This window comes from Panthera tigris, chromosome D1, assembly GCF_018350195.1.
Source record: "Panthera tigris isolate Pti1 chromosome D1, P.tigris_Pti1_mat1.1, whole genome shotgun sequence".
NCBI lineage: Eukaryota > Metazoa > Chordata > Mammalia > Carnivora > Felidae > Panthera > Panthera tigris.
Window position 1 is genome coordinate 100,484,383 of NC_056669.1, and position 19,099 is coordinate 100,503,481.

A 19,099-nucleotide genomic window follows, 5' to 3' on the forward strand; every position below is an offset into this window, starting at 1 on the left:
TCAGGAACCAATTTTTACCAATTTTTTCATCGCTTCTTTTACATCTTTGTTCCTTAAACTGTAGATGATGGGATTCAGCATGGGAATCACAATCGTGTAAAATGTTGAGGCTATCATGTCATGGTCCAAAGCATAGCTGGAACTTGGTCTCACGTACGTGAAGAGGATGGTTCCGTGATATACTGACACTCCAGTTAGGTGAGAGCCACATGTAGAAAAGACTTTCCGCCTCCCTGCAGCAGAATGAATCTTCCGAATGGCCAACAGAATGAAACCATAGGAGATCAGAACTGTCAGGATAGTGACGATCTCAATGGAGCCCACAAGGTAGGAGAGCAGGAGCTGGTTTGTGTGAGTGTCCGAACAAGAAATGGCGAGGAGAGGAGGGATGTCACAAAAGACATGTCTAATTTCATTGGATGCGCAGAAGGACAGGCTGAATGTGGCCACGGTGTGTACGGAAGCATGCAAAATGCCACCCACGTAGGAAGCAACGATGAGCGGCACATAGACTCTGGGTGACATGCTCACTGAGTACAGGAGAGGGTTGTAGATGGCGACATAGCGGTCATATGCCATTGCAGCCAAGAGAAAGCATTCTGTGGTCCCAAAAGTAACAAAGAGAAGCATCTGCGCTGCACATCCAACATAGGAAATGGCTTTATTCTCTGCGAGGAAATTGACCAACATTTTTGGGGTGACAACTGAAGAATAACAGGCATCCAGGAAAGACAATACGCTCAGAAAGTAGTACATGGGGTTGTGTAGCCGAGAATCCCCAATGACTAATATAACTAGTCCCAAATTTCCTACCAGAGTAAAAAGGTAGATTGCTAGAAATAGTAAAAAGAGGAAGATTTGCACCTCAAAATCATCTGTGAAACCCGTCAATATAAACATGGTGACTTTGGTCACATTTTCCATCTGAATGCTGTGTAAATTTAAAACTGATGGGAACCCTGACATCTCACTTTCTATTTGTAGGTACTAAAGGCAATATCTTGTGAAAATAGAGTCCACCCAATCATATTCTCATATTTGTTTCTTAGCAGGGTATAAAGGTTTCCTTGGCAGTGATAAAATAGGCGGTGATAATGATATTGTACCCAAGTGGTTGCATTTTGCTGTTAAATAAAAGGACGAAATGATTATATTCAGTCATTGAGTGCATTTATCAAGTGAAAAATATTCTGTTGATTGAAATGGTTTACTGTCTAATTCATTTTCAGTTAAATTCTTTGCGGTCTTATATTCATATCACATAATCTTAAAATTCACAATGATTAATAAGCAGGCATATTTGAATCTTAAAAACATCATGATGGAAAGTACACATCTGAATACTGGTTCTGGATTGGCTACCATGCACATCAAACTCCTTGCTCTAATATTCCCAACTGTTAAAATGGGAGTAAGCATATTCTATCACGAGTTTGGGATGAATTTAAGTGAGAAATACTATGGAAATTATTTACTTCTAACATGTTTCCAGATGACTAGGAAATGAGATAAGTTACACATCTGAACTTGTACAAGGCTGTCTTTCCCAGCAAAACTGTTTACATTATTTTTTCTTACAGTTATCCTGTTCCATTGGTTTCCATTCCAGAGCATGGGTGAATAGAATAGCAGAATATTCTGGAGATAGATGCACCTTATTTTCAAACATAAACAGTGCAATGTCTTTTTTTTCTTTCAGTTTTTTTTTCTCAAAATATACATCATTAGGTTGTTCATTTTGACCTTTGTGGCTTATTATACTGTTATTTTTTTTTCAAATTTTATCTTAATATATGTTTTCAATTTATGTGATTATTACTACAAAATCCTTTGATATATTTTTAAAAAATTTTTAATGTTTATTTATATTTTGAGATAGGACAGAGGGTGAGCAGGGGAGGCGTAGACAGAGAGGGAAACACAGAATCCGAAGTAGGCTCAGGCTCTCAGCTGGAGTCAGCACAGAGCTTGAAACGAGGCTTGAACTCATGAACCATGAAATCATGACCTGAGCCGAAGTCAGAGGCTTAACCGGCTGAGTCACACAGGTGCCCCACCCTTGGATGTATTTTTAAGATATATTTCTATCAAAAAGAAATTCTGTCCATTTTTTAATGTTATAGCTGCTTATGGAGTTCCTAAAATAACTGTGAAATTAATGTCACCAGGCAGTAGATAATAAAATTGTTTCTGAAGTTTTTGCTAAGAGAATCAAATCACTATATTTGTCACAAAATAATTTATTTGTTTTCTTGATGTCATCATACTCTTCCTCATTAAGTGGAGAACGAATAAATGAAACTTAAAAACAAGTTGAAGAGACACCTGTAATCTGGACCAAAATGTAGGTTATTGAAACACAATTAATTACTGGATTCATCATATTTAGGGGACAGATTTCAGCATGGTGACTTTTGCTTTTCCTTTGGCATGTTTTAACCAAAAAGTGTTTAAGAAGAGTAAAAAAAGTCCACAGTACATAAGGCCATGCTGGATTTACTCACTTACAAATGATTTATAGGCATGATGTGAAATATGCCACAGTTTTGTTATGTTGAGATATCCACACATCGGTAACGAATAAATAAGTTAAGGCTACTATTAGAAAGAAAAGAAAACCACGTGTCTTTATTTTCCCAGAAACGTTCTCAGACATTCTTGCGCTTCCGCAAGATATACTTCTGACATATATATTTCAGATATATTTCTTTTTTTTAACGTTTATTTATTTTTGAGACAGAGAGAGACAGAGCATGAATGGGGGAGGGGCAGAGAGAGAGGGAGACACAGAATCGGAAGCAGGCTCCAGGCTCTGAGCCATCAGCCCAGAGCCGGACGCGGGGCTTGAACTCTCGGACCAAGAGATGGTGACCTGAGCTGAAGCCAGACACTTAACCGACTGAGCCACCTAGGTGCCCCTTTCAGATATATTTCTGACATATAGAATAGATTCATAAAGGTGAGTCTCTGAAACCCCAAAATGCTCATTTGATTCTTAGAAAAATTGAGAGTAAAAAATATATAAAGTTAAAATCTGATTTTTTAATAAATCCAGATAACTTACATAATTCTCATATGTGTTTGGAGTAGCACAAAAAATACATTTCTATTTAAAAAATTCCTATTCTCTCTATCTCAAACTGTTCTCCTCTTCTCTCTCTTCTTCTCTATCAAATCCGTGGAATACAAACAAAAATGTTTACTATAAAGAGTCAGATACAAAATAGGAGTTAAGCAGGTAAGAATAAGTATAGGGAAAACAAAACACACAAGCAAATTTGAAAAATGTACCAATGGGTAGTATACTAAAAGTACCCATCACAAAATACATGTTGACTCATATACACAGAAGAAATGTCAACAACTTGACAATTCTAGCCTTTAATTAACTAATGTGCCTGAGATAAGATAATTGTGGGAGATTAAGAACATTACATATGGACTCTAAAACCACCTGGTGACAACGTGAACTTGGAAAAGTTACTTCTCCTCATTAACCAAAGAATAACTAACATTGACCCAAATATTCAGGCAAATCTTGTTCAACTACAACTGTATGATGACTGCAGAGTGTTTATTGACCTGATGCGTTAAAATACCTTGAACTACCTTAAGGTGTTAATCATATGCAAAAGATGCATACAAATGAAATCTGACCTCCGAGTTTATTTAACTCCAACAAAATAAATAGGGATTATACAATCATTTTTTTAAATAAAAGCATTTTGGGGCACCTGGGTGACTCAGTCGGTTGGGCGTCCGACTTCAGTTCAGGTCATGATCCCCCGGTTCCTGAGTTCCAGCTCCAAGTCGGGCTCTGTGCTGCGAGCTCAGAGCCTGGAGTTTGCTTCAGATTCTGGTTCTGCTTTCTCTGCCCCTTCCTCTCTCACACTCCATCTCTCTCTTAAAAATGAATAAACTTTAAATAAATAAATAAATAAATAAATAAAATAAAAGCATTTGCAGTTAATGGATCCCAAACAGAAGCAAAGCACTTCAAGTTATGCATATATTTGTTACATGGTAATAATATGTTAAAATACCAAACTGCTTTTACAGCAGGTACTTCTATTAACTGAAATTTAGGAAAACTAGAACTGGCTGTGTTGATGTCTCGCTATTTCACTTTGCTGGGGGCCAGAGAGACAAAAGTAGAGATCCTGAGTTTTTAACAAAGCACGATCATTCTGGAAGACTAAAATAAAATCAGTGGCTCAGCACTCATGGTCAAACATAAAAAGTACACGCACGGGAACAAACACCCAGTTCAACAACAAGGAAAATTACGATGGTAGCTACTGTATATCATGAACTGGCTACCAAGAGTTAGGAATTTTGTGCACAGTATTTAATACAATCTACATAGCAACCCAGAAGCTGAATAATTCAGTGTCATTTTATAGATGAAAAGACTGAAGTCTAACTAGACGTATAACTCAACCAAGCTCATAATTTCTAAAAGATACAGGATTCAAGACTCAATTTCTACGACTTCAGACTCTACACTGTTTCTACTTGGCCATATTAAAACTACATTATGAGATGACATAACTCTGGAAATGTTATCATGTAGAATCAATGAAAGAGCATCCTTGCACATTGGAATTCTTTTTTTTTTAAGCAATTAAATATGAATAGACCATGAAAAAAGTACCCACTAAATTTGCTGGATCAGTGGGGTCAGTAGTAAAATAAAACTTAAAATTTGTTTGCATCCATCCATCAGAAAAAAAATACATTGTGATTTCAAAGTTATATATATACATTAGCTGGTTAATAGTTAATGTTACCTCCATTTAATACTTTTCTTAAACTTTAAATATAGCCCCTTAATTCTATTGTCCCTATATTGACCATAATCCTTCATCAAGAACATTAAAGCAAATTTCTAATTTACAGCTCTATTGACCAAAATATGTGGGAAGCCCTGTCTATTTTTCCTGTTATATTCCCTGAAAGGCATGTGATCAATTGTCAATATAACTTTGAGTTAACTAATTGACTAGCATCTTCTCTCTTAAATACGAACATTGAAGCATATACTCTAGTTTCCAATTCAAAGGTCTAATTGCTAAAATATTTCGTAAGTTATGAAAAAACTTTCCTCTTACCTGTAGAATTGAATTGCCATTAGGGTTCGCTGTGAATATAACGTGTTTAGGTTCCATCTCAAGGTTTTAAGTTTGCCATGATGCCCCAAGAGGAAAATGCACTAATTCCTTTCTGGGACAGAGAAGTACGAAGATGATTTTTTTTTTCATTGTAGACAAGTGAATAGTTCTGGATGATGAACTACATGGTGAAAATGATTACATAAATGCACTTTGGCCTCTGGTTTGAAATGATCCCTCAGAGGAAAAGAAAGCTAATGAAATGGGAGATAGTCCCGGTTCTGATACTAAGTAGCTGTATGTCGCTGGGTTGATGACTTAAATTCTCTGAAGTCCAGTATCATCCTCCTGGAAATAAAACCCATTTGCTTCCCTCAAAATCCTATAAACATGGACATAATGAAGTGATACGAAAGCATAACCTATGGCAAACTTCATAATAATTTAATAAAGATTATTTTATTTTCAATAAATTTTAAAATACTACACTTCCAAGTGGTCTGAGAAATACATTCAAGCTCCTTGAGAGTTAAATAGGAAAGATAAGATGTGACTACATGAATAGGAATTATTGACAGGAGAGATGGCACAGAATACAGAAAATGGTAATATTCTATGTAATAGAAAAATAGAAACATGTAATAGGAAAATGGCAGAGATAAAGGTAAAAAAATTAGAGTTATAGGATTTTGTCTTGTATTTGAGATATTATATACTAATATAGAGTACTTACTATGTACATAAAGTACTCTTAAAAAAATTATGGAAAGGGGTACCTGCGTGGCTCAATCAGTTAAGTGTCTGGCTCATGATTTTGGCTCAGGTCATGATTTCATGGTTTGTGGGTTTGAGCCCCGCATCAGGTTCTGTGCTAACAGTACCCGAGCCTACTTGGGATTCTCTTTCTTCCCACCGCCCCTCTCTCTCTCGAATAAATTAAAAAGAGAAAAAAGAAAAATTATGGAAACTATATGGATGCCTAGGTACCACACTCAGGGATTATAAGTTATTAGATAGGGAATATTGTTTATAGAAATGGAATTTAAAAAAAGGATGATATTGGCAGGCAGCTCAACTGTGAAAAATTGATCTCTTCATTAAATGCAATCCTAAACTTATCTATAAATTTAATGCAACTCCAATTTAAGCTAAACAAGTATCTTGGCAGGAACTGACATGCCAATTCTATAATATTTATAAAGAAAAGAAAGAATTATGAAAATAAAAATAATTGGGATATTCACACATGTAAAGTTAAATAATCTTAATGAACCATTGAAAAGATAGACAACTAGATAAATGGAACAGAATAGTGTTAAGAAATAGATTCGTCCATAATTGCTAAGAAAAATCTGTGAAGGAGAGTAATTTTTTAATGGTGCTTAATTTGTAAAATAGCCTTATGCCACAAAAAAAGAAACATTGACTCATTATTTGAACCATATGTAAAACTTATCAAAATGAATCTTACACCTTTAATATAAGTCCTATTACTATACATACCTAGAGAAAACTTGGGCATCTGTGTGATCATGGTTTAGTCAGAGATTTTTAGATAAATCTCAAAACACATGAGACATGAGAGAAAAAAAAAAGTGATAAATTGTATTTCATCACATTTAAAATCTTCTGCTCTGAAGAAGATATTGTTGAGGGCATAAATAAAAAAAACCGTAGACTTGCATAAAATATTTGCTGAACCCAATAAAGAATATATGAAAAAACTCTAAGAACAAAACAAAACAAAAAAGAAAAACAACAAAAAAGTGGGCACAAATTTGAGCAAACGTTTCACCATGGAAGATACACAGATGGTAACTAAGACCATGAGAAAGGTTAACACCATTTTTGTGTTAAACTTTCTGGCTCAAATTCAAGAGCCAAACTCTTGATTTTGGCTCAGCTCAAGATACCAGGGTTGTGGGATCGAGCCCCATGTCAGGATCTACGCTGAGCTTGGAGTCTACTTGGGTCTCTCTCTCTCTCTATCTCTCTCTCTCTCTCTATCTCTATCTCTATCTCTATCTCTATCTTCTCTCCCCATGCCCCACTTCCCTACTTGTGGGTACTCTCTCTGATAATAATAATTTTAAAAGTATGAAAACAGCTAATAGAATGCACTTACCTTGTATTTTACTAAATTATTCTTGATTTATGATTTTTTTACTTCTAGTTAATTCCTTCTTCTCTTACTCATGTTTTCAAATCCTTTCAATGTTTTGCCTTCTCAATTGTAACATATTCATATACTTTATTATTTCAATAAAACTTTACTATTTTAAATTTTCTTTAACCTTATTCTAAGATACTGAATTATCATATTAGCTTGCTTGCTCTAAAGGCTTGTTTTATTAGTGGATTTTGGTAACTTTGGAATATTGTTTACTTTTATTCCTTTACAAGTTATGTGCCACAGTTGGCCCTTGAACAACACAGGTTTGGACTGTGTGGGTCCACTTATACTTGGATTTCTTTTAATAAATACAGTACAGTGCTATAGAGGTATTTTCTCTTCCTTACGATTTTATTAGTAACATTTTTTCTTTCTCTAGTTCACTTTATTGTAAGGATACAACATATAACACATATAACATACAAAATATGTGTTAATGACTTCATGTTGTTGATAAGACTTCTGGTCAACAGTAGGCTCTTAATAGTTAAGTTAGCAAGCAGTCAAAATTACAGACTTTTGACTGGGAGGGGTGGCACCCCTAGTCATGTTGTTCAAGGGTCAACTCTATAATATTTCATTAATTCTTTTATTGCCCTTTCCCCCATGTTTATATATGATGGGCATTTTGACTATCATAAAGAGGTACGTGTGTGTGTGTGTGTGTGTGTGTGTGTATTTTTAGTGCCCTAAAATTTCTCTTTGCTCTGTCTTTTCATCTTCTCTCTCCAAACATCTGGCAACCACTCATAATTTTACTTTCTCCGGAGTTTTGCTTTTTCTACAACATCATATTGTTGGAATCATACTGGTTATGTAGCATTTCAGATTAGCTTTGCTCACTTATTAAAATATATTTGTTGCCTTCTTATCTTTTCATGACTTGATAGCTCTTTTCTTTCAGCACTGCATAATAATTTATTGTCTGCGTATAACACACTTTATGTATCCATTCATATATTGAAAGACATGTGGTTGCTTCTAGATGTAATTCTGGCAATTGCAAATAAAGTTGCTACGAACATCTGTGTGCAAGCTTCTGAGTGAATGTTAAGTTCTCAACTCCTTTGGATAAATACCAAAGAATGTGATTGCTGGATCAGAGAGTAAGAGTATGTCTGGCTTTGTAATTCCTTCCTCCTTTATCTGTTATTGCTGGTCATTTATTTCCCTTATACGTAAGTACACATAAGCATATATGCAGGTAAGACACATACATATGCATATATGATCGAGTACATTGTTCCTTTTCTATCATTTCATTACACTCGCTTCTTGTTTGAATATTTACTACGAAGTTGGATGTGATTCTTATTTGCGTTCCTTTGTAGGTGAGGTGTTTTTTTTTTCTCTACCTTCTTTCAAAGCTTTTGGGTTTTTAAAATTTGTTTTAGTTTTTAATTTTGTTTTATTTGTGATTCTCTGCAGTTTGAAAATGATATGCCAAGGTATAATTTCTATGGCATTTATCTTGCTTAGCGTCGTCTGAACTTTCTGGACCTGGATCTGTGGTCTAGTGTCTGGAATTAATTTGAGGAAATTGTCAGTCATTTTGTTTCAATACTTCTTCTTTCCTTTTCCACAATCTTTGGATATTCTATTCTAGTTTTCTGGGGTTTTTTGTTTGTTTGTTTTGTTTTGTTTTGTTTTGTTTGGGTTCTTTTGAAGTGTTCGTTCTCTTTACTTTTCAGTTTTCAAAGTTTCTATTCAGGTATGCTCAAGTTCAGAGATTCTCTCTGCCATGTCTAATCCACCAGTCAGCCCATTAAAGGCATTCTTCACTTCAGAAGTTTTTGTCATTGTCCTTCCAACGTTTCTTTTTGTTTTTTTTCCTTAGGATTTCCATTTCCACTCATCTGTGCTTCCATGCTGTCTACTTGATCCATTAGAACCCTTAGCATATTACTCATTGCTGTTTTAAATGCCCCATCTGACATTTAATTCCAAAATCTCTGCCAAGTCTGGCTCTGGTACTTGTTTTGTGCCTTCAAAGTGCTCTATTTTGCCTTTTAGTTGAACTGTAATTTTTTTTTTTTTTTGGGTAGCCAGACATAATGTACTGAGTAAAAGGAACTGCTTTAAATAGACCTTAAGTAACAATGTAGTCAGGTGTGGGAGCTAGAGAAGTGTTCTTTAGTCTTAAGATTGGATCTCAGTCTTTTAGCTGGCCTGTGCCACCCGATTGTGAACTTCACAATTGTTTCTTAATCTTCTTCTTTCCCTTAGGTGTGTCTGGATGGCTAGAGTATCTGGAGTTGGGTATTTCCCTCCTCCCTCCTTACTTAGGCTCTGATAATACCCCACCAGCCTGGGCACTGGTTAGCTATATATATATATACTTCAAAATAGTTCCTTCTGTCTCCCTTTACAGGAAGCACAGGATGTTTTCTTCAGTATTTACTGGTGGGAATCAGGTCAAGCTTCTGAAGGTAAATTAAAGCAGGGGTGGGGGCACACTCTAGATACCCCTGAAATCTTTAAGACTCAGAGTTGTTCACACTCCACCTTCCACAATTTGTCAGTTTTAGTTCAGGTTTTCTTATCTAGGTGCTGGTTCCCATGGTGTTTTCTGCTTCTGAGTTTCTGCTCAAGCAAGATTTGACTCCCTGTATTTGCCTGTTTCTGCAATCTTGGAGGCTGCTACTTGCCTTCTGTCCTCTTCTCTTTAAGGATCTGAGAAGCATATAGTGTGTTCAGTTTTGTTTTACTCATTGATAGGACAGAGTTGTGCCCTCCAAGCTCTTTACTCTGGAGCTAGAAACCGAAGTCACCAATTTTGTTTTATTACTTGTTTCTTTTTTTCTCTTTCCCATAGTAAAGGATTTAATCAAATGTCTGGTAGCATATGTTGTCTGTCCATCATTACATGTAGGTAACTAAAAGGAATTCTTTTTTTTAAGTTTATTTATTTATTTTGAGAGACAGAGTGGGGGGGGCAGAGAAAGAGAGAGCAAGAGAGAGAATCCCAAGCTGGCTCCACACTGTCAGCCCAGAGCCCCATGCAGGGTTTAAACTCACAAACTGTGAGATCATGACCTGAGCCGAGATCAAGAGTCAGATGCTTAACCCAGATGCCCTGAAAGTAATTCTTAATATCATGTTACATCACTTCATTCAAATTTGTTTCTGACATCATCATAGAAATACACTACACCACCTCTAAAATACTCCCAATCCCCCCCGCAACGTCCCACTTTACCTTCTTTGTTTCTATCCTTGGTGTTTATAGTCCTCGGCATTGTTTTTCTATTTCTTCCCAACTTAGTAAGCCCTCAAATCTATTTTTGGACAGATAAATATATGAATGATCGTCAGGTCATTTTACCACCACAGAATTCATTTGTTCATCTTTAAAGGAAGAAATTGGTCACTAGATCTATTGTTTCCAGTCCAACTGCTCATTGGGAACATCTGGAGAATTGATGAAAAATAAGATTGTTGATAAGCCTTCTTTGCCTATCAATGTTAAATGTCTGTATTTAGATTCCAGGAGCATGTGTGTGTGTGTGTGTGTGTGTAGATATAGACATATAGATATTACCATGTCATCCAAATACGCTATAGATTAGTATTCAGGAACCACAATATCTCATGATTTCCGGAGCCTTACTGAGCTGTAAGTGTCTACGTCTTGCGTTCCACATGCTTATGGCATTTTGTATTTTTCTCATCTCTTGAATAATAACCATTTCAATGAGTTCAAATCTTTTCCTTTTCACTTTACACATAACACTTGATGATGTGAACAGAGTAGAACCGTCATGAATGCAAGAACTCTGACTGTAAGTCCATGCACTGTATCTTGCAAGAAATATAGTGTAATTTTACATTTTATAGTTTCCCATATAAACTAATTTGTCATGATATAAACAAGTGACGCTGCCGAGATGAGGAGACTGAACCTCAGAGAGGCTAAGTACTAACCCAGTATCAGAGATATTATATAAGATCATGTCTCGTGTCTTAAGAGTTCTCATCTAGTATTAAAACACATATATATGTGTGTGATTTTTACATAGATATGCTTACTCCTTTATTAAGGTATAAGGGACATGTAAAATACTGTACCTATTTAGTGGACACTACTCGAAGAGTTTAGGGATAAGTATACATACCTGTGAAAACACCTCCACTATCAAAGCCATACACATATCCGCACATCTCCAGGTTTCCTCTGTCCTCTTTGTTACTGTCACCTTGTAGGGAAAACATTAGTGTAAGATTTCCCCTCTTGGCAAATTTTAAGTATCCAACGCAATCCTGCTAATTATAGGCACTATGCCAGCACTTATCTCACTTGAGTAATTGAAACACCGTATATTTTGAATATTACCCCTCCATTTCCCCCATCCTTTAACCCCTGGAAACCACCATTAGATTCTCCGCATCTATGCGTTTCACTATTTTATGTATTTATTTTTTAAAATGTTTAAATGTTTATTTGGTTTTGAAAGAGAGAGAATACAAGCAGAGGAGGGGCAGAGAGAGAGAGGGAGACACAGAATCTGAAGCAGGGTCCTGGTTCTGAGCCGTCAGCACACAGCCCCATGAGAGGCCCGACCCCATGAACTGTGAGATCATGACCTGAGTAGAAGTGAGGTCGGCCGCTTAACTGACTGAACCACCCAGGCACCCCTGAGTCTCACTATTTTAGGTGACTCACAAAAGTGAGATGATACACTATTTGTCTTTCTGTGTCTGACTTATTGAAACTTATTGAGTTAGCAAACATCCTTAACACTTACTGGGTTAGCAAACATCCTTAAGGTCCATTTATGTTGTTGCAAATCTCAGGGTTCCCTTAATTACTAAGGTTGAATAATATTCTGTTGTACGTATAAACCACATTTTATTTATCCATCTATCCATAGAAAGGTATTTTTAATATCCATACCACCCAAAGCAATCCAAAGATTCAATGCAATACTTACCAAATATCAATGGCAGTTTTTATAGAAACAAAAACGGTGGTTTTTATAGAAAAAAAAAATTCTAAAATTCATGAGGTAGCAGAAAAGACCTCGAATATGCAAAGAAATTCCAAGTAAGAGTAACAAAGATGGAGTCACCACCCTTACTTATTTCAAAATATATTACAAAGCTAAAGTAACCAAACTATATGGTCTTGGTATAAAAACAGACATATAATGCAATGTAGCAGATTAAACAGCCCAGAAATAAACCCACACACATATAGTTGATTGCTTTTCAACAAGAGTGTCAATACTATACAATGGGAAACAAATAGTTATTTCAAGAACTTATGTTGGGAAAACTGGATATCCACATCCAAGATAATAAAATCCAACCCTTATCTTACATGAGGCACAAGAGTAAAACTCTTAAAAGAAAACATAATGGTGAAACTTTACGATATTGGACTTGGTAATGATTTCATGGATATGACACCACAAACACAGACAACAAAAGCCAAATTAGGTAAGTGGGAATACATCGAATTAAAAATCTTCTGCACCATAAAGAAAACAATCAACAGAAAGAAAAGGCAGTTTACAGAATGGGAGAAAATACTTGCACATCACTTGAACAGTCATTCTCCAAGAAAGGCATACAAATGGCCAACTGGCCAACATGGAAAAATACCGAACATCACTAATCGTCAGATAAATACAAAACTAAAGCGTTGTTATGAATTAGACGCTGGTGCACCTGGGTGCTGCCATCGGTAAGGGTCTGACTCTTGGTTTCATCTCAGGTCATGAACTAGCAGTTTGTGAGATGAGCCCGTGTAGGGCTCTATGCTGACTGCATGGAGCCTGCTTGGGAGTCTCTGTCTTCCTCTCTCTCTCTGCCCCCTTCTGCTCGTGCTCTCTCGCCCCCTCTCTTCAAAATAAATAAATAAATAAATAAATAAATAAACTTAAAAAAAAAATTAGGGGCGCCTGGGTGGCTCAGTCTCTTAAATGTCCGACTTCAGCTCAGGTCTTGTTCTTGCGGTCTGTGAGTTCGAGCCCGACATCAGGCTCTGTGCTGATGGCTGAGAGCCCGGAGCCTGCTTCAGATTCTGTGTCTCCCTCTCTCTCTGGTCCTGCCCTGCTTGCACTCTGTCTCTCTCTCTCTCTCTCTCTCTCTCTCTCAAAAATAAATACACATTTAAATAAATAAATAGATAGATAAATAAATAGACCCTGGAAAAATTCTATAAATTCAGTAAGTATTAACATGTAGTAAATTATTCCAGAACCACTTTCCTTTTATAGTGAGTAAATCACCATAAGAATTTTACATGAGAAGATAATTGGAGTGTATTCCTCTTGGGGCATATCCTGTGGTTTCATCAACAATTGAGTGAGGGGATATAAGCAATATAAATTAATCATATTCATGGTGTATCTACCGCTGCCTTGGCTGTTCTACAGGTAAGAGAACATTCCAGATCACTTGTAGAATATTTTAGGAGGTGAAATCTAAAATATCAGGGTCAAACCTGTTATGAGATCCCCAATACTAAGCCCTTCAGTTTTTGCCTATTGCACAGGTGAATAAATACAACAAAGAAAATAGAAACTAATGAATTTATGTTTGTAGAGTTAAATAAAAGTGCCCCAAATTGAGTACCCTTTCAGTTTCCTGATGGAAGACAGAGAAGTTTCAAGCAAAAACAGGAAAATGTGTCACTGGAGGGCAAGAAAACACTTGACCTATTCACCACTCTGGGAGCTTATATTTTGCTATAATGAGGAAAACAATCAAGTGTCTTTTTATTTTGTTAGCTTTGTGCGGTCAAAGCCGCTTCAGATTATTGCTATTTCATATTGTTTCTCCAGTCTTGATGTTTAAAAATTATCTCAATATTTACTGAGAATCGCGTTTTATTCTACCAGAGGCGGCACGGGAGGAAGTCGGTTAGAGAACTAAGCCATGATATTCCAGGAGGTAGTATGAAATGGTGAAAAGCACACGCACTCTGGTGAGACACAGGAGTGAATCTGGGCCCGGAGACTTATTATCTGTGAAAGTTGCTACAAGACCGAAATAAAGTATTACACATAAAAGTCTGTTCCTTCTCTCTGTGCTCAGTACACGGATATTACTTTTCTTCTCTTTTGCAAACTGTCTCAATGTCGAGCCGAACATACTTGGAAGTGTCTGCCTTCTATTCAAGTTGTCTTTTTAAAGGTGGCTTTAGCTTAATTTTAGCACTTGTCACTGTATTCAATTCTTCCAGAATCACATTTTCTCTCTATAATTCGGAGTCCTTTCAGTATTTTAATACTGACATACTTACATCCAGTATGAGTTTTATCTGGACATCTAGCAGAAATTCCTGTTTCAGGAGAAATTTGGCTAAAATTCTTAACCTGATAGTCTTTCCTTGCCTTATTTACCCCAGTAAATTTAAGCCCACTGTCAAGTTGCCCACTGAATAGTAGCCAATGGAATTGTGGGGATCTGTGTGTATTTTCGGTATCAGCAGATTATATATAACATTCACAAAGCTTTACTCTCTAAAGAATAATCCAGGGGCGCCTGGGTGGCTCAGTCAGTTAAGCGTCCAACTTCAGCTCAGGTCACGATCTCACGGTCCGTGAGTTCGAGCCCCGCGTCGGGCTCTGGGCTGATGGCTCAGAGCCTGGAGCCTGCTTCCGATTCTGTGTCTCCCTCTCTCTCTGCCCCTCCCCTGTTCATGCTCTGTCTCTCTCTGTCTCAAAAATAAATAAACGTTAAAAAAATTAAAAAAAAAAAAAAAAAGAATAATCCAGAGACTTAAAGAATAAGAAAAAATAACATAATTAAAATAGAAGTCATTGGATTTAATCCCGAGAGGATAATGTGTTTTTTTTTAATATGAAATTTACTGTCAAATTGGTTTCCATACAACACCCTGTGCTCATCCCAACGACAGGATAATGTTTTAATGTGTATTAACAATCACTAAAACAGGGGCGCCTGAGTGGCTCAGTCTATTACACATCTGACTTCTGCTCAGGTCATGATCTCAGGGCTGGTGAAAACGACCCCCAGGTGTGCTCTGTGCTGACAGCTCAGAGCCTGAAGCTTGCTTCAAATTCTGTTTCCATCACTCTCTGCCTCTCCCCCACTCACACACTGTCTCTTTTTCTCAAAATACAAACATTTAAAAAACATCGCTAAACAATATATCACATGTAGCTAAAGAATGAACCATCTGGCTCAGGGTTCTGGAAATGTATACTTTTCAATGATTACTTAAAACGTTAATTTTGTGCCTCAATATTTGCTACTGTTTTAAGAAGTAAGTATATCTGATTACAAACATTCAGTCATATGGCCATCCTAAATTTGCTTTATGTATTTATTGCTTTACACATTTAATTCATCAGCCTGGCTGTATTTTATTATATTATCTTGTCTACTTCATCATGCAAATACATTAATTACTATTTTTTAATGTTTTAATGTTTGTTTATCTTTGACAAAGAGAGAGAGAGAGAGATTGAGAGCGAGAGAGAGAGAGCACGAGTGGGGGAGGGACAGAGAGAGAGGGAGACAGCATCTGAAACAGGCTGCAGGCTCCAAGCTGCCAGCACAGAACCTGCCACGGGGCTTGAACTCATGGACAGTGAGATCATGACCTGAGCTAAAGTCAGACGCTCAACTGACTGAGCCACCCAGGCACCCCAAACGCATTTCTATTTTTAAGAACAGTAAACTGTGGATAGAAAGCCTAACATCATACATGGCTTTTAATCATGAACCTGGCTGAAGATGCCTGGGTGGCTCAGACAGTTAAGCATCCAAATTTGGCTCAGGTCGTATCTCACTTTTCCTGAGTTCGAGCCCTGCACCACACTCCCTGCTGTCAGCACGGAGCCTGCCCCAGATAGACTCTGTCTCCCTCTCTGCCCCTATCCTGCTTGTGCTTTCTCTCTCAAGAATAAAATAAACAGTAAAAAAAAAAAATCGTGAACCTGGCTGATGAACACATGCTTTCAGATTCTAAATGCTGTGTTGCGTTGAACAGGGTATATCATTGAACCGATGGTGAAAGTGGTATTGGGGCTGATATTTTTCTTGTGACTCCCAGTCATAGATTTCATCATACCCGTCAAAGTTTGCACTGCATTTCTTTTGTTGTGCGTCTACCTCATGTACATAAACTCTTTTACCCCTTGTCTAAATAAACACTTGTGTCAGCCTCTATATCAGTTAATATTCATGTCACACAGTTCCCTATGGCTTTTTCAAATAGGAAAACAATATACAAAGTTTTTCCTCAATCAAGTTATTAAGGCATTTTAATTAAATTATACATTTAAAAGCATCTTATAATATTAGAACCACTCAAAAATAGTCAGTTAATTAGACTATAAAGCTTGTGGGTTCTAATTTGATTTGTTATGTTTTTTATTTCTAATACATAAGATGCAACCTAAAATCTGCCTTACTGATATTTTATATGAATATTTTTTTTGGTTTTCATTGCCTTTAATCCCTCCAATAAATCTATGGAAATGTTTTCTGCTGATATTGACAATTTTTCTAGGCAATCTTGATTTTGTTTTTTCAGAAAGTTTTTGGGATGTATCTCCTTCTGCTTCCAACATTATTTCTAATCCAAGCAGCTCTTTCTCTTACTGATGGGATCCATGTTAATGTATTGAAACAAGGGCTTGACTTGTTTCAATACATTAACATTATGAATTTAAGTAGAGTACACATTTTTATTAGCAGCAGATTATGTGCTCTGAAGACTGACTTCAATTTCATATGAGTGGGTATTAAAAAACAAGAAAGAAAGAAGAAAGAAAGAAAGAGAAAGAAAGAAAAGAAAGGAAGAAAGAAAAGGAAATGAAAGAAAGAAAGAGAGAAAGAGAAAGCAAGAAAGAAAGAAAAGAAAGAAAGAAAGAAAGAAAGAAAGAAAGAAAGAAAAAGAAAGGCAATGGAAGGAAGGGAGGAAAGAAGGAAGGAAGGAAGAAAACAAAGAAAAAAAAGAACTAAAAAATTACTTCAGTACAACTTGTCTTCAAACTTGTGCTATATAATTGACTAATAATTGAAACTCTGGATTCAGGTATGGGTTTGACTCCCAATTTTGTAACACTTGATCCACTGTCTTATCATTGTCTTCTGATCTGCAGCTGAGAACATTTACAGGGCCAAAACATAAATATGAGGGTATGCCTCGTGTTCCTTTGAGTTAAAATAGTGAGTCACAATAATATGTGTTCTTTTTCTAGTGAATAAATTATTATTTTATGGATATCTTCAAGTTCATTCCATGAAGTATCGACATGAAGAATGTCACTGAAGTCACCACATTTGTACTGAAGGGCTTCACAAACAACCTTGAACTACAGATCATCTTATTCTTCCTGTTTCTAACAATCTACCTCTTTACTCTGATGGGCAACTTAGGACTGGTTGTGTTGGTCATTGGGGATTCCCGGCTCCACAACCCCATGTACTATTTTCTAAGTGTGTTATCATCTGTGGATGCCTGCTATTCCTCAGTAACTACCCCAAATATGTTAGTAGATTTCATGTCAAAGAATAAAATCATTTCATTCCTTGGATGTGCAACACAGATGTTTCTGGCTGTTACCTTTGGGACCACAGAATGCTTTCTCTTGGCTGCAATGGCATATGACCGCTATGTCGCCATCTACAACCCCCTCCTGTACTCAGTGAGCATGTCACCCAGAGTCTATGTACCACTCATCGCTGCTTCCTTTGTTGGTGGCATTTTGCATGCTTGTGTACACACTGTGGCCACATTCAGCCTGTCTTTCTGCGCATCCAACGAAATTAGACATGTCTTTTGTGACATCCCTCCTCTCCTCGCCATTTCTTGTTCTGACACTCACACAAACCAGCTCCTCCTCTTCTACTTTGCAGGGTCTATTGAGATATTTACTCTACTGATAGTCCTGATCTCCTATGGTTTTATTGTGTTCATAATTCTGAGGATGCATTCTGCTGAAGGAAGACGAAAAGTCTTTTCTACATGTGGTTCTCACCTAACTGGAGTGTCAGTTTTTCACGGTACTGTTCCCTTCATGTATGTGAAACCTAATTCCGCCTATGCTTTGGATCATGACACGATAGTGTCAGTATTTTACAGCATTGTGATTCCCATGCTGAATCCCATGATCTATAGCTGGAGGAACAAAGATGTAAAGGAAGCAATGCAGAAAGTGTTTAAGAAAAATTGATTTATCAGTGATGTATATTAATTTATATTTTTACAGTAGAATTAAATTAAAAGTGAGAGTGATGTTCTGCACTTAAATATGGAGAAGATATGATGAAAATGTTTTCAGTTTATTAATGTGATTTGTTTCTCTGGATATTTTCAAATAAAGATCATGGTAAACACTACTCACACTGTTTTCATATGGAGAATATGTGTGTCAGCCATTTCCTTTAAAAAAAAATTTAATGTTTATTTAGTTATGAGACAGAAAGAGACAGAGCATGAGCCAGGGGAGGGCAGAGAGAGAGGGAGACACAGAATCTGAAGCAGGCTCCAGGCTCTGAGCTGTCAGCACAGGGCCCAACGCGGGGCTCGAACTCACGAACTGTGACGTCATGACCTGAGCCGAAGTAGGCCGCTCAACCACCCAGGCGCCCCCCAACTGAGCCACCCAGGTGCCCCTATTTGCTTTTCAATATGTTCCTGCTCTTATATGTATGCACACACACATATATACCCACACATAATTATATGTAGAAGCTATACTGACGGATACAACACTAATGCACACATAGGCATATATGTATGTAACCTTTACCTTAGAATGCGGTATATTGTTTTCTTTCATCTCCATATTACTTGAATGTATAGACTACAATATTAGCAATTATAAATAAC

General features: G+C 36.8%; 2 protein-coding genes across 2 annotated transcripts; one reads left to right on the forward strand and one right to left on the reverse strand.

Moving 5' to 3' along the window:
• Window positions 1-981, reverse strand: LOC102954569 (olfactory receptor 5T3-like). The gene has a single exon (XM_015540522.2). It carries the CDS (start codon window positions 964-966, stop codon window positions 1-3), a length of 966 nt encoding a protein of 321 aa, XP_015396008.2. The 5' UTR covers window positions 967-981.
• Window positions 982-17,486: 16,505 nt separating this feature from the next.
• On the forward strand, window positions 17,487-18,440 carry LOC102966957 (olfactory receptor 5T2-like). Its single transcript, XM_007088778.2, has one exon. It carries the CDS (start codon window positions 17,520-17,522, stop codon window positions 18,438-18,440), a length of 921 nt encoding a protein of 306 aa, XP_007088840.2. The 5' UTR covers window positions 17,487-17,519.
• The last annotated feature ends 659 nt before the right edge of the window (window positions 18,441-19,099 follow it).